The 25,230-nt window shown below is 50.1% G+C and overlaps 1 protein-coding gene across 5 annotated transcripts in view; it reads left to right on the forward strand.

The window, feature by feature from the left end:
- GRAMD2 (GRAM domain containing 2) overlaps nucleotides 1–25,230 on the forward strand; it is a 60,219-nt gene that overhangs the window by 14,446 nt on the left and 20,543 nt on the right. Inside the window, exons 1-6 of one of the 5 annotated variants that reach the window (XM_019504511.1) lie at nucleotides 1,583–3,580; nucleotides 11,091–11,204; nucleotides 12,275–12,332; nucleotides 19,390–19,462; nucleotides 20,059–20,162; nucleotides 21,682–21,780. In XM_019504511.1, the coding sequence (XP_019360056.1) occupies nucleotides 11,101–11,204; nucleotides 12,275–12,332; nucleotides 19,390–19,462; nucleotides 20,059–20,162; nucleotides 21,682–21,780 (438 nt within the window). In that variant the 5' untranslated portion in view covers nucleotides 1,583–3,580; nucleotides 11,091–11,100. Of the gene's footprint in view, nucleotides 1–1,582; nucleotides 3,581–6,520; nucleotides 11,205–12,274; nucleotides 12,333–19,389; nucleotides 19,463–20,058; nucleotides 20,163–21,681; nucleotides 21,781–25,230 lie in introns of those variants that run through there. The other 4 variants (XM_019504510.1, XM_019504512.1, XM_019504509.1 and 1 more) reach the window with 4 other exon arrangements.

Genomic DNA, 25,230 nt, shown 5'->3' on the forward strand with positions numbered 1-25,230 from the left:
TAACCCTGGCTATTCCCCAGTTATCTTTCTCTTGGAGCAGCCATTTTTACGCTGGGAGAAAAGCCCAACATTTGTCAGGCCTTGGTTTCCTCTGGAAGAGCAGCAGCTGTTTGTGGCGGGTGGTGTGGGATGTTCCTGTTTATGCTTGGGGGATGCAGGAAATGCTTTCCCTTCTCTCTGAATAGGCGCCAGCTGTGTTTACTGTCACTTCCCCTGAACTCTACCATTTCCTCCTAACCCTTTGTCTTGTTTGCTGGTAGCATACAAATGGAGTGGAGCACTGGCCGCGGCACTTCCAGTAACCCCCACGGGACAAAGACTTGCTATGCTGGTTCAGACCAAGACATGGTCATCCACAGTGGCTTATACCAGAAGCTTTGGAAGAAGATGCAAGTAACTCTGCAGGAGGCAGCTCGGGACAGTCTGTTCTAGGAGGAGTTTTATTCTGACCTTCATAGGTTAAACCCTGCAGCTGGATAAATGACTCTGAAAACAGGCTGTGATAACTCTCTAGCTTGTCTTGTCTAACCTGTAAATTCTAATCCTCTTCTGAATCCTGGCACCTGGCTTCAGGATCATCTTGTGGCAATGAGTCCCACAGGCTTATTATGTCATGTGAGACAGGAGTCTGCTGCTCCTGCTCCCACTCCCACCTCTAATGCTACAAAAGAGGATGAGTTGAGGAGCCTGATGGTACTGTCTTTGTACAGGTTTTATCTAGTCTGGAGGACAGCCTGCATGGGCTTGTCTGCACCGCAGCTGATGGCAGGTCCTGGCACTGAGAGGCCAGGCCTGGCTGTGCCTGCTGGCCCACTCCAGACCTGGAAGTACAATAGTAAGGCTGCTCTTGCCTTATACCCTGTGGCTCTTTAAGTTCACAGGCATCTGAGGGCTTGGATCCACATGAAAGGATGAGCCCTGAGTGGCCACACAGACATATTTGCAGGTTTCGAGTGGTCCTGTGGGTGCGCATGTGTAGGGTGAGCTCAGGCCCATCCCTGCTGGGGCCTGTCATGGTGTAGACAATGCTTACATGGCTCACAATGATCTTGTCTGAGTTGTGCCTAAACCCTTTTTAAACAAGCTGTGTGTGCTTTAGATTTGGGCCAGTGCAAGAAGATGATGGATCCTAGAAATTAATTATTTCCTTAGGGCAGGGGTGCTCAACCCCCAGCCCATGGATCAGATCCGGCACCTGGTGCTGGGTCATATGGGCTGCAGGACTCCTGACATGTCTGAAAATTCGGCAGCAGGGCTTCCCTGCTGCCCTATTTCCGGGCCTGTGGGGAGCCTCAGGGGTGGGAGAGTGTAGCTGAAGACTGCTGTGCAGATCATGATCCCAACATGCAGGGTTAGATGGGAGCAGTGTGGGGCCCTGGGGCCTGATTCCAGTGCATGGGGCCTGATTCTGGCATGTGAGGGGTGAGGTGGGGCCCTGGGGCCTGATCCCAGAGTGTGAGGGTAGTGCAGGCCCATTCCAGGAGTGTGGGGCTGGGTGGAAGCAGCACAGGGCCTAATCGAGCCCACAGACTGGCCCCATGACACATTTGGCCTTTAGGGTTAGTGGGAAAGAAAGTTGTGGACACATTCATGGTATCCTTTCCTAGGGCATGTTTGCTTGGCATAGGTGCCTCACTTCTGCTGCTGCCTGGAAGCAGGAAGATAAAGGCAACAGCAAGACTAATGCGGAGGTGGCACCACATCCCTCAGGCTGGAAGCTTGCACATAGCCTTTGCACAGACCTGGAAGTTCCTGGTGTGCTTCTCCCCACTTCCCATCTTTCTGCAGGCAGACATGCCTCAGCTGCCAGCCAGCACCCATACAGACCATCTGTGTCACTCCACTTTGGGGTGGAGTCCACTGGCTTGGTGGGTTCACAGGTGTGAACCACTAGGCACTGTGGAGTGGCACAGATGCTTGTCCCATGTGTCGTCTGGCCGTGGGCTGGGTGGGTTGCCAACCTCCTGTTCAGCTGCTGAATTTAGCTGACCCCCTTCCTAGACACACAGGCTGAATTGTCACCCAACAGCTGTGGTCAGCTGTTCTCCCTTAAATGCTGAAGCACTGAACTTGTTAACCATTCCTGTGGGATCCCTTCGTGCTGTTCATATGTGCGGGACAGATTTCGTATCTGTGCTGTTCTTGCCAGATTAGGGACTAACATGTTTTAAAAGAGTTTTTTTATATGTTTGATGCAAAGAAAAGCCATTTTAGTGAGGGCTTCTGGGGTGAGGCTCTAGTCTGCCTGATTTATTGAGCTAGTAAAATTATTTTTGGTCTCAGCATGAAGCTGTGTCCTGTCCCCCATGCCTCCCCCCTCCCGACTCAGAGAAGTATCTTGCAAGGGAGGAGTTTTTCTCAGTGAGCTGCATTGATGAGATGTGTAATGGAAATGATCTGTTTGTAAGCAACCTACCGGTAGCGTCCAGAGAACTGAGAGTATGACGTTGGTGAGCCACCTGCTCCTTGGGGGTGTAAGCCAATTTCTGTTCTGTTACAGAGCTGGCTTCGTGATCTTTGGGAAGAGCCAGAGCAATTCATTATTTAAACACTAAAGCAGCTTCTTTCTCCCATCCATCATTCAGCTGGTTGTTAACCCAGAGCTGTAGATGAACAGGAGCAGTCTTCATATTACCGAGCTTTAGACTGGACTATGAAATGCAGGGACAGAAGCATTGTGACTGATGGCAGCAGGCCCAAACTTGCCTCTTAGTTGTGCTGAAAGGCACACCTCCATGACGGATGCTTTGCATGACAGAAGCCAGGGAAGTAGAAATATCAGGACCACTCAGCCCAGCTACGTCCTGCTGTTCAGTTGTGTGTCTTAAGTGTCAGACAAACATGCACTCAAGCTAGGATCATCTTTTTAGTGCAGTGACATCTGTTGATGAAGAACGATCATCCAAAATTGAAGGGCCCATCTGCAGCTGTCCAAGGGCTCTCTGTTACCATATGGCTGCTCAGACCTGAGGATAACATGCTCTCACAGTGTAGACAAGACCTCAGTGATATTTTGTGCTCCAGCCGCAGCCCTGATGCACAGAGGGACAATGCTAGAGGGTCCCGAGGGCTGGCATTGCTTGACAAATGGTGAAATACTGCACAGGAGTAGCCACACTGTCAAAGGTCTGTGACTGCCAGAAAAATGGAGTTGCCAAGTGCATAGAGTACTGTCACTTCTACATCTGCATGAGGCTTGTGCAGTGTGGAAACCTGGTGGCCTAGCTGTCCTTTCTGCTCTTTTTTGGGATTATTTTCGTGGCAGTGGAGTCTCCCTTGGGCTACTGCTTTCCACCTGCAGCAGCATTTCCTGTGTCCCTGAGATCTGACTTGTCGGATGCATCACGTTTAGAGGTGCCCGTTTGAAAGTGCTGGATTCCCTAGGCAGCAGTCTATAAACAGTGCATCAGCTGATCCATAACACGTGATACAAAATCACCAGGCTGCACAAAGACCTGGTTCCCCACATCCTCTGAATGGTAATGACACTGCAAACAGCGGATTATGGCTTCAGGCTGGAACAAAGAAGCAGAAGAAGCAAGAATGATCCTGTTCCTGGGGATTAAAAGGCAAGGCGAAGGTAGGTGGTGTGAAACCTCATGTCCGAGACACTTAGTACTAGATCTGCGGGGTAGTGGTGGCAGTGCCTGGTCAGAGGCTTTCAGGCATGTGGCGATTCTGCTTGTTCTCGTGTTCTCCTGCCCCAAGCAAGGGACTTGCCAGACCCTTGTCTGCTCCGGCTATTCGAGTGGAGAGGGGCTGGAAGTGACAGTGGTGCTGAAGTGTCATGCAGTAGCAAGGCTCGAAGGTGGGCTCTCCTCACCACCATTGTGTCCCCTTTGTTAAGTAAGAGAGGGGCACTGATTCTCCTCGAGCTGATCCAGGGAGCCATCTATTCACACAAGGTAAAATGGCATCAGAAACAAGCCTGCCGCGAGCGGGGAGGGGGCTGGATTAAATGACCTCACGAGGTCCCTTCCAGATCTACTTTCCTACGAGCTGATATGTCTGTACCCCAGGAAGTAGCTCCCAGTTCCCTATACGAAGTAACCCTTGGAAGCACCCCTGCTAAATGCGCTCTCCAAGATGAACCGCACAACTACTGCAAGATTTAAAAGGATCAGATGAGGGAGAAGAGACAGGGCAGGGCTGGATGGGACCAGTTTTATAGCTTTTGTTTAGCAGCATACACAGCACTGTTCCCATTCAGGAACCTCTTGTGCTTACTCGTGGCACTGCTTGTGCTTGCGCTTACTCGTGGTATCTGTTACGCTGCCTGTGGGATGTCTCAGCAGCACTCGGCTGGCTCGTGGGATTGACGTGCGTATGGAAGGCCTGTTCCTCTAGCTCTGCAATCTGCGGGTGTCAGTGTTTTGAGCTCTGCTCTCATAGTGACAGCCATTCAATTAGGATCTGGGGTGGCTGTGACGGCCAGAACGACGGTAGGTCTGTGCCCACCTGTTCTGCTGCTCCAGATTCTCCAAGGAGCTGCGGAGAGTCGCTTGTGTCGGTGATGCGAATGTTTTCCCTTTTGGCCAATGAAGGGCCCCCCGGCCTGGGGGAATCTCACACACACTGAGAGGAGACGGCGAGCTCTTCCCACACGCTCCTGTCCCTTTTGAATCATTTTGGTTTATCTTCCTTGCTCCATACTGCATTTCAAGCCTACTGGAAGGGCTTGAATCTCAAACCATCCTTTTCTTTGGAGCCAAATTTAGCTGAGCATGTTTTGAAATCCCAGCTCTTCTGTTGACATTGGCTGCAAGCTCAGAAATTAAATGTAACCCTGATGCTTTAAAACTCAGCTTTGAAATCTGGGATGCCCTCCTGGTGCTGAGCTTCTTCTTCCCCACATGCCTCCTCTTGGACCGTGCTGCGTGCAGCTACCATGAGTTTTGTGCACCAGCTCAGTGGGCCTCTTGCAGTCTCTGTCCCAACTAGCCATACTTGCTGTCTCTTGATTTTGCAGGGCAGGATGCATTTGTTTAGCAAATGCTTGCTGCAGAAATGGTGTGCAGGATTCAAATCCCTCGTTAAAGCAGCGTCAGCAGCCTCTCCTCTGAACATTTGCTTTTTTTCATGCCTGCAATTACCAAGTGGTTTATTTTACTGTTCAGATTGGCTTCCTGGAGGTCCTCATCCCCTGTCAGCTGGAGGTTTGCTTCCATAGCTTTTGTGGCAGAAGATTGGGTTTTGGCAGACAGCAGAAGAGCTCTGACATGGCCTGCAAAACTTCTGCAGATCTCCAAATGCAGCCCAGCAAGATTTTAAACCAGTTCTCTTCTTTCTGTTTCTTGTCTGCTGAGCTTGAGCCACTGTGCACTTTGCATGTCAACTTCTCAAGGAGCAGTGGAACAGAACAAGGAGCAATGGTCTCCATTACAGCAAGGGAAGTTTAAGTTGGATATTAGGAAGAACTTTCTCACTAGAAGGGTAGTAAAACCCTGGAACAGGTTACCCAGGGAGGTTGTGGATGCTCCATCCTTGGAGGTTTTTCAGACTTGGCTAGACAAAGCTTTGGCTGGGATTGATATAGTTGGTGCTGGCCCTGCTTTGAGCAGGGGGTTGAACTAGATGTGACCTCCTGAGGCTTCTCTCCACCCTCATTTTCGATGATTCTCTTACACCTCTTCAACTAGTTTTAAATTAGGTTACATACATAAGAATTCATCTCCAACATTTAATTAACCTTCCAACCAACCCTTTATATTCAGGTAGTGTGTAGCTTTCTTTCCAAGCGGGCTGTTCATAAGCATGTGCATTTGTGGAAGCAGTGGTGCCAGGGAAATTGAAGACAGCCATAGGATCTGTTATCATTGGAATACCTACGAAGCAAAAATGGAAAGAGAGAGATGTCCTGTATGTGAATGCACTTCCATGGGAAGAATATCCTACGTGCTCATTACCCAGTGCTTCATGTGGCTGGTTCGAAGATAGGAGCTATCTGATTTGTGGTAGGGATGTTTTTTTTAAATATCTTTTATATGTATATTGTGTGTGTGTGTGTGTGTGTGTGTGTTCTAACTTGTGTTCAAGTCATCTCTGATTTCTTTTCCTTTTCCCTCCACCTAGTAAAGGGGAATATGCCATGCAGATGGTTAGAGTTGCTGGCAAATCCAAATGTCCTCTTCTAAGTGCATCACCACAGTGCAGCTGGGCACACTGCAAAGCCTTCTTTGGCAGTATGTCCTCCGTCATGCTGTGCTCCTCCTCATGCCTCGCTACAGCTTCTGAGCAGAGGTCTCTGTGCAGCATTGAGCTGAGTGATGAGTCCTTTCTGCGGAGTTGGGGAAAACTTGTCTGTCTCAGACATGTGAGAGGAACGCACTGACGGGACTCCAGCGCTTTAGAGAGGACGTGGCCTTAGGCACTGAAAAGTGGATGAGTTTCTAGCCTGAATGAAGACAGAACTAAGGCCTTAGCCTCATGCCCTCAGCTGACCCAGTTTGCTTGAGTTGCAAGCACTGCTTACTTGAGAGAAGCAGAATGAGAGAAAGGTTAGCAAATGAGCAGGATGAGAGAAAGGTTAGCAAAACACCCAAGCAAGAGCCTGGGCTAGTGCTGCAGTGAAGACATGCCCCGCGTTGTTGCCAGCGTCGGGCCCAGGATAGTGAAATGTTCTGATTGCTTTTCCTTTTGAACTTGGCCCTTGTGACGCACATGCTCGAGGGCTGGGTTCTTTCAACCAGCTCCCTGGAAACTTCCCCCCCCCCTGGCCCGGCCCGAGTTGGCAGGATGTAGTTTATTTTGAGCCTGTTAGAGCCATTGAGTCTGAACTCAGCCATTTCCCCTTGCCAGGAACTGTCTTGCACAGTTAAACTGTGTGATGTTAGTACTGATGAAAGGGACTTCACACTCATCTCCAGGGCAGGTGGCGGCCTGTCGGAAGTGAAGCTGGCCGTTAGAAGGTGTCTAGCCGTTGCTGCGCTGGCTCCAGTAAGAGGAGTGGGGTGGGCAAACAGTGTCCTGTTTTCTGATGGGGCTTGACTAAGACTCGGCTGCCTGCAACCCCAGGGGCTGGACTTGAAGACCCAGGAGGTTCCTTCCAGTTTGGCGTTCCTAGAGCCAGTTGCCTCGCGTTCCTCCAGCCATCCCCCTTTGCCCCAGCTTACTGGGACCCTGTTGAGGGGCAAATGAGGTATTCAGTCTGCTGGTTTCTTTCTCTCTCTCTCTCCAAGCAGCCAATTCCTGCCAGTTGTGACGTGGGCAGCTGCTGAGTAGGAAGCATCCAGAAGCACTGCTGACACTCCCTTGCTTCATGTGTGCCAAAAAGTGTTTGCATTCACTTACACATTCCCACTGTCTGTGACTTTTTTTTTTTCTTCCTGTCCCTGTCTCTTGAGTGAACAGCACCAAGTAATCTCAACTGACTGCCTTTCAGAGAGCCTGTCTGCTAGCTGCCCAGGATGCCTTCATGTCCCCTCCTTGCCTAGTACGCAGTGGTGATTGCCAGGGCAAAAAGGCTTCCTCTCTTGGTTTTCTCGTCACACTGACTCCATGCTGTCCCCATGCTGAGTCTGGAGCAGTGACTCCTCTGTCTGCATGTGCAGAGATGTGCAGGGGGGCTGTTGGTATCCTTTTGTTGCTTCCCTTTGCCATGGTAAGCAGGCCTTGTGTACATACCCACAAATCACAATTATGTAGGCAGCTGCCTTTTAAAATGCAGATTTCTGGTTTTGATAGGCTGTTTCGTGGTGCTGATGAATTTAGCCTCTCATGGCTATTACAGTGAGTGACAAGAAGGGCACCTGGGAGGTGAAGTTGCACTGTCCTCGTGTTATAGAGTGGAAACTGAGGTACCAGAATACTGTGGAACTTGCCCAAGGTTGCACAGGCAGTCTGTGGCAGAGTTGAATACCAAAACCTAGGCGCAGAGTTGCAAGTCAAGCCCCACCTCCCTGCCCCCTCCCCATCATGAGAGTGCTTTTAAATAAAGGGGGAAAGCCCACAAGATTTTTTTTTAAACGATGCAGTTGGGTTCTGCCCCGTTGCCTTCTGGAGGCTGAACCCAGAGGGTTGTATTGTCAAACTTTTGTCAGCTGCAGTCAGAAATGGGCTTCTCGGATAATCACGGTACTCGACTGCAGCGCTCAGCTGAATACTGAACTTGGCATAAAATCCCAAGTTAGCAATGCTGCGGGTCAGGGGGCCCGTCCATTGCATAACCCGCAAGACCATTCGACTTTGTCGCCATGCATTTTTATCTGTAGCGGAGACCAGCTCTGGAATTCATCTCCTGCAGCCTGTTCAAATGACAAGCGAGCTCTTTTTCAAATGGCGCGTGCAGCAATGTGAGGTCTTGTGGGAGTTTTGTGATTGTGCGCACAGTCCTGCTCGCTTTGCATTTCGTTAACCCCCTCACGGCCTCATTGCCAGGGCCTGAGAGTGCTGCTGTGATAATTGCATGCTAAGTGGGTACATAAACCGATGCGTGTTTGTATGCCCTTTTTGGAAATGTAGACCATAAAATACCAGTGTTGAAAATCCCTAAGCAGGACGTGAAGCCAACTGCTATTTCCCAGTTTCTGCCTGCCCAGTTCTCCCTTCCTTTGCTCCGGTCGGTCAGGTTTGTTAATACTGAGCTTTTCGTTCTGTGGGAGGGTGGGCAGCGAGGAGGTTCCAGCCTGCTGAGTTTTCTGGCCAAGTGTGATGTGTGCTGAAATGCAGGCCAACCTCATTATACCAAAAACTGGCTTTTAACAGGCCCATCAGCAGGAACTGATTTCTTTTCTTTTTAATTAGGATGATGCTTCAGATGGACTAACCTCATTGTAGTGAACACTCTTCTAACAAGATTTTCTCCCCATCCCATAACTAGCTCAGACCCTGCTAGTAGTGCAGTTGCTGCTGCCTGGTGCCCAGCACACCCAAGAAGCTGAGTAATCCCTAGGTAGTTAGCGTGCCCAGAGTCCTATGCTGGTGCAGGCCTTTGGCAAGCAGTGAGCTACCTGACTGAAAGAGCAGTGTATGCCCTCTGACTTGCATTGGATGATGCTCCTTCTAAGCTTCATCGACAGCCAGCTGTGATTCCTTTTCCTTGCCCCTTCCCCTGTGTCTGCTAGTGCCTGTTGGATAAAGCTTGCAAGTGCCATGGGGCACAGGCTGCTCACACGTGGCAAGGCGCAGACAGACCCTTTTTTCATCCGCCTTCTGCCTGTGCAAATCGGGCCCTTTCTTCTGCCTTGTTTGGCTGGGGAGGCTGCCAGACCCCCCTGGGCAGAAGTGCATTGCCTCTTCCAAGGGTTCCCTCTCATCAGCCCTTGGGAGCGGAGCATGGCAGGCCAATTTTTTGGGTGGGTGACAGCACACTGTGTCCCTGTTACCATGGCACTGGCCTAGCACAGACCCTGGTTAGCGTCCCTGCTGGTTTTGGACTCTTGTCGGTCCTTGGAATAGGCGGGAACTTCGTGGCTCTTGCAACCCCAGAGATCCACTTGCTCTCCCCAGCCCAAGGGCAAGGTGCTCCTCCACTGCTACCGAAGCTACTGTGTGGGATCACAGGTGTGGAGACCCGAGTTACCTGGCGAGCTGCTGTGACCCTGTCAGCACAAACAAGTACAAGTTGAGCTGTCCTTTGTGTTGCATTGTATGTCGCATGGGTTAGTCCAGGATTAATCCTGCTCAGGCTGAATGATCACAATGGGGCTTGGCAGTAAAGGCCAGTTTGTCTTCCTGAGGGCATTTAGCAGTTGAGCCACAGTGAAGCTAAATTGCCTCCCAATTCCCAGTGAAGAACCATGCCTGGACTGTTCTGTTTTCTTGCCCGCTGTTCCTAGCTGTCCTGTTCTCCATAGCTCTAATTCAGCATCTCTTTCCTTATCACCTCTGCAGTCCCTTTTTGTCACCTGTGTTTGCCTAGATTTTTCATAATCCTCCATGGCATTGATTTCCCTCCTGCAGCTGGGGACCCAACTCTAAGGCAGTATCTAATTGCAGGCTGTTCAAAGAGGAAGTGTCACCTCTCTGGCCTCTCAGGTGATAACCTTCTGAGCGTGGCAGCAGGAGCGTGTTTACTTTTGGTTTTGTAACAGCAGCAGCTGCACATAGGTTTCTGATAAGCCTGTCTGATAAGCCAGGGTTAAAGCAAATAACTAGCATGATGGAGGGGCTGCTGGCTGTGGCAGGGAGGGCAGGGCAAAGAGAAAGGATCTTTGGAAATAATGTTTCCACGCTCAGGAAATAGCAGCCTGCTTAGCTTTTGCATGCAGCCTGAAGCGATAGAGGGGCATTGGTATTGCTGGTAGTGAGGGTGGCTTATAGGTTGGTCAGAGCTGGATGGCAAACTCATTTCTCCTCTATAAGCAGAGATAAGGCCATTGCTCAGAGTCACGGTTGCCTCAGCCCTAACTCAGGACAGCCAGAGTGTCCCATGGTTCCCAAATGGATGTGCGTGTTCAGCCCCTGTCACTTCAATAAAATACCAAAAATGAAACCAGATAGGCAGTGTGGAGGGTGGGGGAAGCGCAGCCTTCCCCCCCCGTGAACAGGGAATCGACAGCTGCAATCAGCCTTGAACAGAAACAGAGGAGCCACATGCAGCTCCCGCAGGCAAAAAAGACCCCAGTTGTCTCTGGAGCTTCAGGGGCCGCTCCTCTATTTCCTGTTGGATGCCACTTCTGCCTGCTGCCAGCCGGGCACGCGGTCTCCACCCTGCTCCCATCCAAAGCAAGGTTCCTGATATAATCTCTGTTGTCCTGAGCTCTCGGTACCTTTTGGCATCACAAAGCCCATCCCTCAGCAAGCAGTTGTGCCCATTTGAGCAATTGCAGAACAGCCTATGATGCAGTCCCCTCTAATGACTGCATCCCATTCCTGCTACTAGTTTTTACCACAAGCCAGCAAGGAGAGAGACTTTGCAGCACACCAGCTGGCTGCAAGCGTAGAACAAGTCCATGGTTTGGCTCTGGCAGAGCAAAATACAGTCGCTGCCAATGGACCTGGTTCAAAACCTCTGAAAATCTCCCAGTGCAAATGGGATTTGAATGCAGTGGTATTTAAGGCCTCTCCCAGATGACTCTTGCCTCCCAGCAGCTCCCTTCCTCCACCCCTAGAGTCCTGACAAACTTCCTTTTCGTCCTGTCTGTCTGCAGCACAAAGCCAATGCATGAAAAAGCAGCTTCCCTGAAGAGCTCCCAGCCCATGCACAATCGGGAGAAGCTGGAGGCGTCTCATAAAGAGAAGAGCCTGGATTCCCTGGATGGCAGGTCAGCTCTCAAATCGGTTGGCTCAATTAGATCTGGTCACAGATGGAAATCTGGAATCATTTCAGCTGCGGTCAGCTGACTGTGCACAGGGAGTTTCACTTTAAGGACTGGTGTTGGACAGCTTCCCACCAGATGCGTGGGACCTCTCGCATACACAGTGCAGTGTGTTTCAGCCAGTGCATTGCTGACCACATAACCTCTCTCTGGCTATGTTCTCTGTTTTGTGCTCCCACAGACCCTGGGCATGGTCTGCGGTGTCCCTGCCACGTTACAGCAGCATTAACAAGCTCAGAACAGCAGCCTTGTTATGAACCCTTGGGACCAGCTGGGCTGGGTATATCGATTGCTGCAGTGACGGCTTTCTGGCAGCCTTCTGAATTTGAGTAGGGCTTTCTAATCATGCTCTTTGCAGGAGTCTAGTGTCTGATATGCTGGAGATCGGCGAAAGGCTGAGAGACTATGCTGATCTAGGCTGGGCCTGAGGTTTCCTGTCATGTTTGTCCTCTTTTGTGTGCCTGTTGCCAGTGAAAACCCCTCTGCCCCTTGAGTCAGAAATGAAGCTCAGCAGGTAGGAAGTCCCTGGAGGAATTTCATGAGAGAATCCCAATCACTAGGATGGGATACTAGATGGACAAAGTAGGTGAGGGTTTCCTTTAGCTCCGGCCCTGGATCCCAGCAGCATCCAGACTTTTTTCATTGTCGGCAGACTCCAAAGCAAGATGAACCTAAAGAAGTCTGTTCCTTCAGACGTAATGGTCCATCTGCTCTGAAATCCTGTCTCTGACAGTGGCAAATGCCAGGTGGTTCATGGGTGTAGGTGGTTCATGCTCATTTCCTACTGTAATGCCTTTTAAATAGCCACTAATAAACAGCAGGGGGAAAGGTACATCTCCACTGCCATCAAGCGTATGACTGCAGCTTGTATAGTTAGATCTGAGCTAACTTGGGTACCAGTAGCAGTGTAACCACAGCAGCTCAGAGCTCAGCCGCCCTATGCTGGGGGTACCTCTCTTGTATGTGCTTTGTAGGGCTGGTGGGCTTTTCACCTGACTAGATTCTCTTTCTTGCAGTCTGCATCTGAATGAAGGTCTGAAGGATGAGGAAGTGAAGAAATGCCACAGAGAAGTGGTGAGTCAGTTTGGGGAAAGCAGGGGAGGAATGTTTGCTATATCTGAACTTCCCACTGCCCACAGTGGGCTGCGACATGCAGATTGGAGGTTACTACCTCACTGCCAATGGGGTCATTGGGGATCTCTGCCTTAATGCTGAGCAAATGTATCTGTGTCTGACGGACTGAAAACTTCTGGGGTTTGATTACTAGACAGTATCTCCCTATGTGCCTAAGTCATGCAAGTAGCAGCATCTGAGTCCAGTCCTCCTAGGTCCTCTGCAGATCTACCCAGAACAGTTTCGGTATTAACTCTTTGTGCTTCCTGTCAGTCGGTACCAATTTAAGTGCCATTTTTCCTGTTGGTTGACAAAGTCAAGTGGTGATAAAATGGCACTAAACCAGAGATAAGGGACCTGGGCTCAAAGGGCAGTGAGAACAGGCGTGCAGAAGAGAATATATCTCACACTTTGCTCTGAGAGGATAATATCCTGCTTTGTTAAGAGTCCAGCCAGTCCAGACACCCCTTGGCTTCGCTTTCTGATCAGAAAACGTGTGTGATGGTGCCTGCAGCACAGTGCACATATGAACTCAGAGCTGTGCTTTTTGAGGCAGCCCTGTTGATTCACCGTAGTCTTGTCTCTCTTTTCCCCACCTCGCAGCACAATAGGGTTAAATATGAAGATCCTTGTCTGCTCTTTTCCCTGGTAAACTGAATGACCAAATTCCTGGATGTACTTATCTCAGTTCCAGTTAGGAAACTTTGCTTTTAAAAACTTGCTTATTGGGTCTGAAGTGTCAGTGGAGAGAAAAAGTACATGGCCAAGGCTGAGATGCCGCACAGTACAGGAGGAATACCAGTTGAAACCGTATTGCAATACAGCACACCAAATAAACCAGATTGTGCTAGGCAGCCTGATAACGTGTGAAGCTGTGAGCAGGAACTCTGTTTGTAAGGTCACTGTGAGCAAACAACGCTCTCAACCCTACAGTTCACCCTTTCTGTGGGTCACGGGGGAGGAGAGATGGAATAAGGGAAGGGAGGTGGTAGGGGAAGGGGCAAAGCTGTTGCTAAATTGCCTGTATCTCTGTCAGGGTTCAGGCCTCTGTAGTAGGGTGTGGTAGGAAACTCCAGGAGTCTGTATTTATGTGAGACATGAGCTCTCTATAGGGTCATTGATACCCTCTGTGCACAAGAAAGGCTTTTAAATGGGGCTTCTGTCAAGAGGTTGTGTTCAGGCGAGGTCCCGGACGGAGGTGTTCCAGCCAATCAGGCCAACAACAGAGCATCCCAGTCCCAGATGGAGGAAACTTGGAGTGAGTGTTACAGCTTAATGAGATCATTACCTTGCTGTTCACAGCTTGTCAAAATTGTCAAACCTGGAGACGTGCCCAGGGCACGTGGCAGAAGGAGCCTTGTGACACCTTATCTCTCTGGGTTCCTGGAGGCTGAGCCTGGAGCCATCATGGTATAATCGGTAGGACCGACATGTGCTTAGGCATCTTGGAGAAGAGTGAGTAATTTCTAGCACAGCTGCTGCAATGCAGATGGTGCTGGTGTAATGGTATGTCCTGAGGCAGTGTTACAGCGAGGCAATGGGGCTCTCCTCACTGGCCCAACAGGGCTCTCCTCACTGGCCCAACACTTGGAAAGCACTCTGTCCAAATTTGCAGATGACATAAAACTATGGGGTGAAGTAAACACACTGATGGGAAGAAACCGAATCCAGGGGGACCTGGACAGTTTAGTGAAGTGGGCAGAGAACAATAGGATGCAGTTCAACAAGGACAAGTGCAAGGTGCTGCACCCAGGGGAGAGGGAATCACCAGCACACCTGTGGGATGACCTTTTCAGAAGCACAGCGGCCGAAAGAGATCTCCAAGTCGTTGTCGACTCCAAGAGGAATATGAGTCGTCAATGTGATGAAGTAATTAGCAGAGCTAACTGCACTTTGTCATGTGTTAGTAGGTGCATCACGAACAGGTCCAGGGAGGTGATGCTTCCCCTCTATGCAGCACTGATCAAGCCGCAGCTGGAGTACTGTGTCCAGTTCTGGAGGGCCACTCGTATGGTTAGAGGCCTGCAAGGAAGGCCCTGTGAGGAAAGGCTGAGGGACCTGGACCTTTTCAGCCTCCACAAGAGAAGGCTGAGAGGGGGATATTGTGGCAGTATACAAGTTCACCAGGGAGGGGGCAGCAGGGAATAGCAGATGCTCTGTGTACCAGGACACCCCTTAGAATAACCAGGAACAACAGCCACAAGCTGACAGAGAGCAGATTTACGTTGGACATCAGAAATAACTTCTTCATGGTTAGGGCTGCCAGAATCTGGAATGGGCGTCCAAGGGAGGTGGTGCTCTCCCCTACCTTGGGGGTCTTCAAGAAGAGACTGGACAAGCACCTGGCTGGGATCACGTGACCTCAGTGCTCTTTTGTGCCATGGGTAGGGGCTTGGACTCGATGATCCATTGAGGTCCCTTCCAACCCTAGCATCTATGAATCTCTGAACAACACCATTGCTCTCTGTGTGCTGGCCACTTCTTGCAACAGTGGGGCACTGGCAGTGCCCTCATCGCCTCTGCTTCTAACTATGGCATGTGATAGGGTGCTGTGGACATTTCTGGTTTCGTGTGGTGTTGGGGTCCAAACTAGTGATTTGAGGGAATCCTTTGCTAAATGGTTGTTTGTGGATGCAAGAGGCTGGACTCAATGGCCCAGAAGGCTCCTGTTGGGCTTCTATCAGGCCTGTCTTCCCCATGTGGAAAGCAGAGGAGTTTATGCACATATATGGTCTAGTATAGATATGACACGATCTCATAGATATATGCAGACACACACACATATATAATGTGTATGTGGGTGTGTATATGTGTATGTATATATAAACATGCATGTGTGTATGTGTACATTCTGTGTGTGTATATACAATCAGCTTAACATTGTATAGAAGCAAACCATGCACTGCCATACAGCTGACACTTGTGTTAATCACAGCTGACTCTAACACTGCTAAATAATACAAGACTGGTGAGGTCCTCATAGCTATGCTATGGCTCAGCCCATGCACTGGAGTTTGAGCTCCTCTGTTGCTTGACAAACTCCACATATGTTCAGCCATTGACTGAGCAAAGAGCATGTGACAGATTTCCTGGAAAGGTCCCATTTAATTTTTCCCTTTCTGCTTAATCTTGTGGAACATGGTCATCAGACATTTACTGAAGCTTCATAGCCTTTGACAGAGGTTGCTTCTGCAATTCGTGCTCCATATTCTTTAGCCAAAAGTTTGCCGAACAGAAGGTGCGAGCGAGAATCTATTGCTCTTTTTAGAGCATTAGTCAAATAGTTGCTTGTTCATGCTGATTAAAAAAAACAACCCGCCCCCACAGGCTTCTGGATTTCCTAGAGCTCAGGAGATCTGTGACAGTCTCACCACGCATCCCACCACTTGCTTGTTCTCCACTTACAGGCTGAGATTTTACACAGTTGCCCTGTGACACTTTTGTGTGTCCTGTTTGGTGTATTGATTTGGGTTTACAATGCTGTTCTGTTCTGCATAATAGCATAGTGTTCTGCACCTGATCTGCTTGAGAGCAGGTGCAGTGAGGTCTGTGATCTGGGCACAGTGCCTTCATGCGTGTAGGCAGATGGTGTGCTGACAGTGTCCCGTGGAGGTCTGGATGGGTGAAGGACAGGTGATAAATTAAATGCATCTGCCTCTCTTCCCAGGGTTGGTTTGCAGTGACTCTGGCTGACTACTTTTGGATACAAAGGGCACGTGTAGAGAGGAGCTTTATTTAGAACAGTGTTGTCCAACTAGTGGTCCTTGAGCTGTGTGCAGCCCACAAACGGTTAACATGTAGCTTGTGGAGCCCAACAGTCAACTTCCTTGCCACATTGCACGGGAGGGCCCATGGTCCACCAGGTGGGGAGGGCCATGTGCTGGGAGCTGCACATCGGTACCCCACGCAGCCTTCTGCTGTGCCGGAGCCTGAGAGGCCTGGTTTAGAGGGTTGTGTGCCTGTGTGCATGGTGTCCCAGTAGGGAGCTTGAAGGAAATTCCAGCGTAGTTGTGAGTCACTGCTGTCCTGTGATCCACTGGGTCATGGTTTTTCTGGTTTGCGTTTGTCAAGACTAGCAAACACCAAGAGCAGGTTGAACAAACAGTGCAGGGTGATGAAAACGAGGAAGAAACCTAGAGCAGAGGACCCTGCTTCTATGAGACATGAGGCTTTGCTCACCCTCTTGGCATGAGCAACCATGAGCTGGTTGAAGTCCAGTAGCGTTGCCTCAGCTGACCCCAAGGGCTGGCTTTAACTCATGATCTCAACCTGTCATGTGGAGGGTGACTGAGGAGCCAGCTTCCCTGATGCCTCTCCTTGCCCTAAGCCCCTCTTGAACAGATTGGCTTTGCAGTTCCTTTTCCTGAAATAAATGTAACCCTTCTTTGGCCTCGGTCAGGATTTTCTTGAGGGACAAATGGCTGAATTGTAATGCTGAATTGGCTTCATGCTCCGGTACAGCAGTGTGGTCGGTTGAGCATGGATGTGTTCCTGCCTCTGCCCTTTCCTGGCATAAGAACACCAGTTTTCCTGCTCCTTCCAGGAGTAATGGGACAATCCCAGGCAGCTACCTTTGCAGAGGCTGAGATGGCTCTGCTCCTGTGTGCATCTGAATTATAGGCAGGCCCGGGCCTGCAAATACGGTATAGTTGGGTCAGTTGCTTAGAGGCATGGATGTATTTTAACAAAATATTTGGAATATTAGTGAGAAGTGGCTGGGAGCGTTACAGGCACCAGGCAGAGAGCCATGCTGTTGGAGTCTTCTACACAAGCTGGACATGGGCAGGAAGAGAATGAGATGGAAGTGAGGTCCTGGAGTTTCTCAAGACATGGTCATTCCCCCTCCTTTCAGTGGAGCTGTGCTTGCCTTTGCTTTACACCTCAGTTTAGGTGGGGCTGGTGCTTTACATCTGGGGCGGGGGGCTGGACTCTGATCTTCCGAGGTCCCTTCCAGCCCTAACATCTATGAAATCTCTCAAGGCAGCTGTTCTGTCGACCTAGCACTCTGTCTCCTGCCTGATAAGTTGTGGTGGCCCTGTCATGCCCAGATCTCAGCATTACGGAAGCCAGTGAGTTTGGCTGGAGGCCAGGGCCCCTTGCAGGGACCTTGACAGAGATTATAACTTGTCCTCCCAGTGATGGAGGATGAAGGGCAGGCATTTCCGTGGTTCTGTGTTCCCTTGGCTGCCTGTGGGACCATGAACTGGGATGTCGCATTGTCCCAGCTGTGAAAGCAAGAGGGGCAGGCATGGGTTACTAATAAACAGCTTGCTTGCTTTCTGTTTAGGAGCTGCTGTTGTGCAGTGGCCTATCTGGTTCACAGGGGCTCACGTGAGGTTTGTCGTGATTATTTTTACTGTGGCTGCACATAGGGAGCCTAGTCCTAGATCAGAGTCCCAGTGTAGCAGATGCCAGACAGATGCCACGCCAAGGGGCAGTTCCCAGTTCTGTCCTGTGGGCTAATGTCTTCTGAGTGTTTCCGATGGAAATGCAGAGCCGACTTTCCTGTCTGAGCCCATTAGCTGGAGGGAGCAATTGACTTGACTGACGGCAATTGAGACGTAGATAAGATTAGATGTCTGAGACTCAGGCCAGGCAAAACGGGCTTGATGCTCACAGGATGTCATGGGGAATCCTAGGCTAAAGGGTCAGTTGGACAGTCTTGTAGCAAGTCTGGTGGAGAGCAGTGAGTTGCATCTATATATTTTGCTCTTAAACATGGAACTGTTTAAACACCAGCAAGGTGCAGATGGCACTGACTGTCAGGCCCACAGGACTGTGCGATGCGTTTTCCACCTGAGAGCACCCATGCTGCTATTGAATGCCGTTTTCATTGTCACACTCTATTTTTGGTGTCTCTTAAAAACATAAGTATTGCTCAAATGATCTGCCTTGATGAAGGTTGCAAGGCAAATTTGTCGCTGTGTTTGTGAATAAGGGATTTGTTCCCCAAGGGGAAGTAAATCTGATGGGCCAAAAAATCTTGGGAAAAATTGACTTGAAACTCAAATGTTCACCCAGAAATGACCTGAACAAAGAAGCCTAAAGCCAATGCATAGTCTAGGTGTGCAGCATTGCCCTCTATTAGCTGAGACTAGAACTGCTCAGCTGTGCCGCCTCGCTAAGAGAGTTTCCAAACAACTCAAGGGTCAGGGCCCTCCGTTCTGGCAATGGAAGGATCTGGGTCCTATCCCCACTGCGTCCAAATTCTGAGAGTTTAAGATGCCCAGCACAGTGGCAGCCATACGTGTCCAGGTGCTTCTTGCAACACTGAAGTTAAAGGCATTAGCATGGCTAAAGCTGCCCCTGGAGACCTGTCTGGGGCACCATGCCTCAGGAGAGGTAGAGAGATTCTAGAAGAGAGCAGCAGGAATGACTGGAGGTCTGACCTGTATAAGAAAAATCTGGGACACCTAAGATTATTTAGTAGGGGATGTTGATACATCTTCAACTACTCAAAGGGTTATTATAAAGAGGATAGGGCTGAATTGTCCCATCCTCACTGAGCTCTGAGAAGAGGCGGCTGTGGGCTTAAGTTGTAAGTAGAGAGATTTAGGCTGGAGATTAGGAAGAACTTTCTAACGAGAACGGTGGTTAAGCACAGGGAACAGATCCCCTAGGGAGACTGTGGAATCGCCATCACTGGAAGTTTTTAAATGCAGATTTGGCAAACATTTGCCTGGGATAGTTTAGACAAGGATGATCTTGCCTTGAGTAGGAAACTGGAGTAGATGACCTGGGAAAGTCTCTCCCAGTTAGGCTTAACTATGATTCTGCCCAGCCTCTAGCCAAGAAGTAAATGTTGGTGGGGAGGGGTATTGTGACATTTAACCCCACTTAAATGCATATTTTGTACTTTTTACATGAAATGAATTCTCTCCCGTAGTACAAAGGTCTCTGGGGTAGATCTAAGAGGGGAAGATGGGAAGGGGAACATTTGATCTTGGACTTGATGTCTGTATCAACAAGGTCACCAGATAGTTCCTCAACCACTTGACTGTGTCTGTTTAATTTCTAGATCTCAACTAAATGCAACTTGCAGTACCACAAGCTGTTCAAGGACATTCCCACGGAGGAGAGCGTCCTGAAAGGTAAGCACTGGAGGCAGTCTCAAGGGAGCAATAAGACGCCCACCATGCCCTGGAGAGGACAGGCTCTGAAGACCAGCCGGCCTCACTGTCCCCGCTGTCAGCCAGAGTGTGACTGAGGTCAGAGGCTGGGAAGGCAACAGATGGCAGAACCTCATTGGGTCCCTTTGCAGGGCAAATGAGTTCATTGATCCTGGAGACCAGAGCCTTCAAGTCTTTGCAGGGTCCTGGGTCCCTAGAAGTTTGATTATCGTAGCCTGAGCTGTGATGGTAGCTTGTTTAGCTTATACTCTGGTTACCGGGGTTTGCTGGGGAGAACCAGTGCTTTCCAGCATCGGTTTGAGGTGCAGTGGGATGAGCCCCTGCCATTTTTTAGTATCAGATGCCCCCATAGTGAAGGGAAGGAGAGAATGTCTTTCCTCTGTGGCCACAGACCTGTAGCCCGCAGCCCCTCCAGTCAGGTGACTGACAATTTGGGGGAGTCCCCAGACATGATAGCAGCCAGCAGTGGTTCAGGGTCCTTCAGTTTTGCTGTGGCGTTGGTTTTATGGTCCACAGTGTAGTAGCTCCTATTGCCATACTGCCGTTATGTGTTACAGTCTGCTCCTGCGCACTTCAGAGAGACATCCTCATTCAGGGACGGCTCTACATCTCCCCCAACTGGCTCTGCTTCTATGCAAACCTCTTTGGGAAGGACATCAAGGTAATGCTGTGCTGATGTTCTCTGCCTGCCTTTCTTTGGTAGGGACCTGAAATCTGAACACAAAGCCCAAGCACAGATAGCAGCATCTGGCAGCAACACCCCTTCCCCAGCCCAGCTTCCACTGACCTGTCCCCAGTGGTGTCTCATCTTGTTCTGTCATTGGAGCCTGCTTACATCAGCAACACTGACTCCCAAAGAGAACTTGTTCCTTTTGGGATACAAATGCCTGCACCTTCCTTCCCTGCAGTCCCCATTTAGCTGCAGCAGACGGGACTCCTAGCTCTGGGCAAACGGCTGTTTTTGCCAGACTTTTTTTCCAAGAGACTGAAATCATCTTCCTTTCCCTCCAGACTAAAATCATCTCTTAAGAGTGTCAAATAAGGGTGTAGAAAGTAAGAGTGAGTGTGTGTACGCTTGTATAGAAGGGAGACATTTCTTCCATCTCTCGTCTCTATCCAATAACCCGGAGAACTTTCTTATTGGAAACAAATCCTGCGTTTGTTTAAAATTCCACATCCCGAAACGTTTTAGAATCTAAGCCTGGTTCTGCAGCAAGATCAAAGGATTCTAGCAGATTTGAATTTCTCTCAACTCCTGCTTGAAGTATAGTTTGACGTTTTGAGTTAATGTTGCATCTGATAAAGAACTTTTTTAGAACCCATTTCCTTTAACACTGTGCTAAATAGCTGAATTATTTATATCAGCAGCCATTCCTATGTAAACAAAAAGCTGATAGAAGTAAAGTTAGTTAGTTTTCAAAGTTTAGCATGTTTTGATGGAGTTATTCGGCTATAAATCACATCCTGGTTTATTTTTAACCGTGGCCTTGATTCCAGGGACTTGTGGGTTTGTTTTTTGTTGGTTTTTTTTTTAATTTCTTCCCCTTGACTGATCTCTATAGAGAGCTGTTCTGTTTGTATTGGCTGATGGATCCTTTTTTCCCTTAGCTGTATTGAAAATGTAGATGCAGGAAATGTTTTGGAGCCAAGATTGTAACAGAGTTTTGTGACACGTACTGACAAGCAGTCCAAGTAAAATTGCCTCCAGGCAACAATCAATATTTGGGCAACTAGTGTAGACAGCAGATAATGTTAAATTGCTGCATTTGTAAAGAAATTGCGTGCATGCACATGCGAACACGCATGTGCACACACATACACATTGAAAGGCCACCAAGCCAGGCTTTCAGAAGTTATTAGGTACCAGAATTAGGGTTGTCCGTGCAACCCTAATTTAGGCGCTTTGTATCAGATAGCTCAGAACAGACTTCACGGATATGAATGATACATAATGCCTTCCTATCGGCCTGCTGCCTCAAGCCAGTGCACAAGATGGATGGCGCTCCACTTAAAAGCAGCTGTTCATGTTTTGTTTGATTCTTACCAGTCAGTAGGTGGCCTTATGGCTTATTTAATGCACGAGGTTCAAACATTGCTTTGAATGAAGGATCTGCCCACATAGGATTTCTATGATGCTTCCAGCTCTGCTTATAACACGTATGTGCTGTTCTGTGTTGCAGGTGGTTATCCCAGTGGTCTCGGTGCAGCTGATAAAAAAGCACAAGACAGCCCGGTTGCTGCCCAATGGCCTGGCTATCACCACCAATGCCAACAGAAAGGTAATATCTTGCATCTTCTCTTCATGTCCTGTCAGCTGTTTTAGTGCCAGGGCACCAAAATAAACACCACAGCTCTAAGAGCCTTTGCTTTGGTTTGGACCCTCTGAATTTCACAGTGTGTTTCTGGTTGGAACTGAACAACCTGGCAAACTTCCACTGCGTTCCAGCTGCACCCTTGAAGCCGGCTCCTGAGGGAGTGAGGGACTGGTGGGAATGTCCGCCTTGTTTGTTCAAATGTCAGTTTGAGCAGCAGAGCTTCCAGTGAAGGTGGACTGAGTTCAGTGTTCACATGGACTCTGGCTTATAGGAATGTTGCCTGGTGCTGCATGCTGATGTACACTTGGCTGATTGTAATGCCTCTTCTGCAGAGAGTGCCAGGGAATATGCACCGATCAGAATCTGGTATCATGCTTCCTCTCACCCAGTCCTGTGCTGGGCTTTTGGGTTAGTTTTTACTTGGAGGGAAAAGTATCAGTTCCCCAGTTCCTAGTGTGGCTTCTAACCAGGTAATAAAGGCTGAATCCCGTGAAACATAAAAGTAGCTCATGTCAGGGGTTGTCAACCAGGGGTATGCGTACCCCAAGGGTACTTAGAAAGGTTGTAGGGGGTGTGGGAGGGGACAACACAGCCTGGGGCACAACAGTGGCATTTCCCCGACGCGTTTGCCTCTTACCCAGGGGAGGGACATGCCGGGTGCCGCCAGCCCTACACAGCACACCATGGTACTTCCCCACCCACCACCCCAGCTCACTTTCCTGATTTGGCTGCTACCACCTTACAGCAGAGCTGCAAGGGTCTGAATGGTGGGGGGAGTGTATTTTTGTGCCCACCCCTGGCAGCACATGATTGGCCAGGTGCGAGGCCCATCAGCAGCCTGCGGAGCCATGACCAGCCAGGGGAAAGCGGTGCGGCGTGCGGCCAAGCAGGGCAGCAGCAGTGGTGGCGGGGTTGGCCACTGTGTGTCAGCCCCTCTCCCCGCATTCGTGCCCCCCCTCCCCCGTGCTGCTGCTACATGCACCGCTGAGGAGGGCATGTGGGAGAGGTGCATGCCCCCAGATCAACATGCGGGGCAGGGCCGGCTGTGGGCCGGGGCAGCGCTGGGCTGTTCCCAGGGGGGTGTTGGGCCTGGCTGTGCTATGGCCCCTCCCATAGTCCCGCTCCCAGTATCACCACTGCCTGCCCCAAGTGCAGCCTGGCCCAGGCCCTGTGGGGAAGAGCCCAGTGCAGCCCTGGCTCCAGCCTGCAGCTGCAGCCCACCCTGCCCCCTGCTCAGATCTGGGGGGGGGGGGCACATGCCCTCCTGGGGGTGTACATAGCAACAGGAGCCACCCCACTCCCCTGTCGCTGCGCAGCTCAGTCTCACGCCCCACTCCAGCTGCACAGCGCCAGCCCCAGCCCCTCCTCACCTCATCACTCTCTCCCTCACTTTCTTTGTGACTGGGCTTGGGGCAGGGGGCCAGACGAGACCCCCACAGCGCAGAATGATTCACCCCTGCCCCTGCCCCACTCCCTCCTGCGCTGCGGGGATTGTCCCACCACCTGGCCTGGCTGGGGCTCCATTCACCATGAATAGAGCCCTGGCTGGGCCAAGTCGTGGGACAATTGGAGCCCAGTGGCTCATCCAGCAGGGCGGAGGTGGGCTCCCACTGCTGTGTGCACTACAGGGGAGCCACGGGGAAGGCACGTGTCCCCCCACCTTTAGCTCCCCTGTGCCACACCCCTTGACAAGCTGCTGGGCTCCACTTGTCCCACCACCCAGCCTGGCCTTGGCCCCACTTTCCAGCCCCTGCTCCTGCCTGCGCTCCGCTCGCTCCCTCATCGCAGGGGTCTTGATCTGCCCTCCCCTCCTCTCCCCTCCCCCTGCCCCTTCTCCCAAAGACTTACCTGCTGCGGGGGGGAGGGGGCTGCACACACACGTGCTCAGACTCCTCCAGATAATTTTTTCTTCCTCTGCCTATGTAGTGCCTGCCCCTGGCCCAGCCCCACTCCTTCCTGCACCACGGGGGCCTCAATTTGCGCCCCCCCCCCCCTTAAAAACAAGAAAAAAATATAAAGGAGTACACAATCTGAAACTTTGAGGCTGAAGGGGTATACTTGTTAAGAAAGGTTGAAAACCCCTGTCTTATGTTATTGCAGCCCAGGTGGCATGAGCTGAAGGTAATGGCTGAGGGTTTCTAATGCAGAACTTGGTATTCAAGCCCTTCTAGCACTGAATTGTTGTACACTGTGACATCCCATTGGCTTGGATAGGGCTGATCTTGCCTCAAGCAGGAGGATGGACTAAATGACTGCTGGGGGGTCCCTTTCTGCCCTACTTCTCTCTGATTCCACTTTTATTTTAAGTCAACAATAACATCAAGAGTTGCGTGTTCCTCCAGCACCCTCGGCCTACTTCTCCTAACATGGAAGCCCAATTATGTAATGCTTCTGTTAAATCCAGGCACTGTTATATCACATGCTCTTTTTCTGAATGCCATACTGCCTAGTGCCAGCAGAAGCTCTTATTCAGGATATGAGGTTCCACAGCTGGAGCATAATTAGGGGCTAAGCCATTAAAAATCTGGACCAAATTTTACTGAAGAGGAGCTTTTGGAAAATAAAATCCCATTTAATCATTGGATTGCCAAGAAAATCTTTTGGGGAGGAATTAGTAACAGAGGACACGTCTTCTGCGGGCAAGATTTTTTTTTAATAGGGGTTTCAGTTTCACCTTGGCAAAACTGAAGTTGGGAGGAGCTTTTGGAGTCTGCCAGTCTCTTGTACGTGCTGTGCCGCCTGACACTGGAATGTGAGAGTAGAGCTCAGTAGCAGAGAAAACAGGCCCTAGTTAAGAAATTCTGCTTGGCTCTGACCTTTTTGACTGTGGGAGAATAAACACTTCCCTCTGGGCCCTCTGGAGGTCAAACATGATATTCTTACTGCCAGGGCAGTGTGGCACCGTAGAAACCTGGTTCACAGAGGTGGAAGCTTTTGCTGGGGACAGTCAGATGCATCTGATAAAGTAGGCTGTCGCCTATGAAAGGTCATGTGTCTGAGCCAGTTAGTCTCTAAGGTGCCACCCTGCCCTGCCTTCTGCCTGACTTCAGACTAACTTGGCTAACCACCTTACTCATCTGTGTTCTTCTTCAGTGTCTCCTTCTGTATTTCCTTTGAGGCTACTGGCAGGCTAGGAAGGCACAGAAACAATCCCAGTTCCTTAATCTCATCAAAGCTAAGAGGCTTGAACTGTCACTTTTTTTTTATTTTAAAACTTAATTCACCAAAGGGCTTCACACTTGCGTGAGCTTGGGCTGTGGTTTGGATTCTGCCGTAGTCACCCAGCAGGTATTTCCCCTCTGATGGAAAGCTTTCCCTCCATCCAGATTCTCTTCCCAATTCAGTGTGTGCCCAGACTCTGCCAGAACCCTGCACTCTGGGAGGGCTCTTATAAATGTCTGCATGGCCCTTTCT

The sequence above is a fragment of the Gavialis gangeticus genome, unplaced genomic scaffold (assembly GCF_001723915.1).
Source record: "Gavialis gangeticus isolate Ggan-Ray unplaced genomic scaffold, GavGan_comp1, whole genome shotgun sequence".
NCBI classification, from domain to species: domain Eukaryota; kingdom Metazoa; phylum Chordata; order Crocodylia; family Gavialidae; genus Gavialis; species Gavialis gangeticus.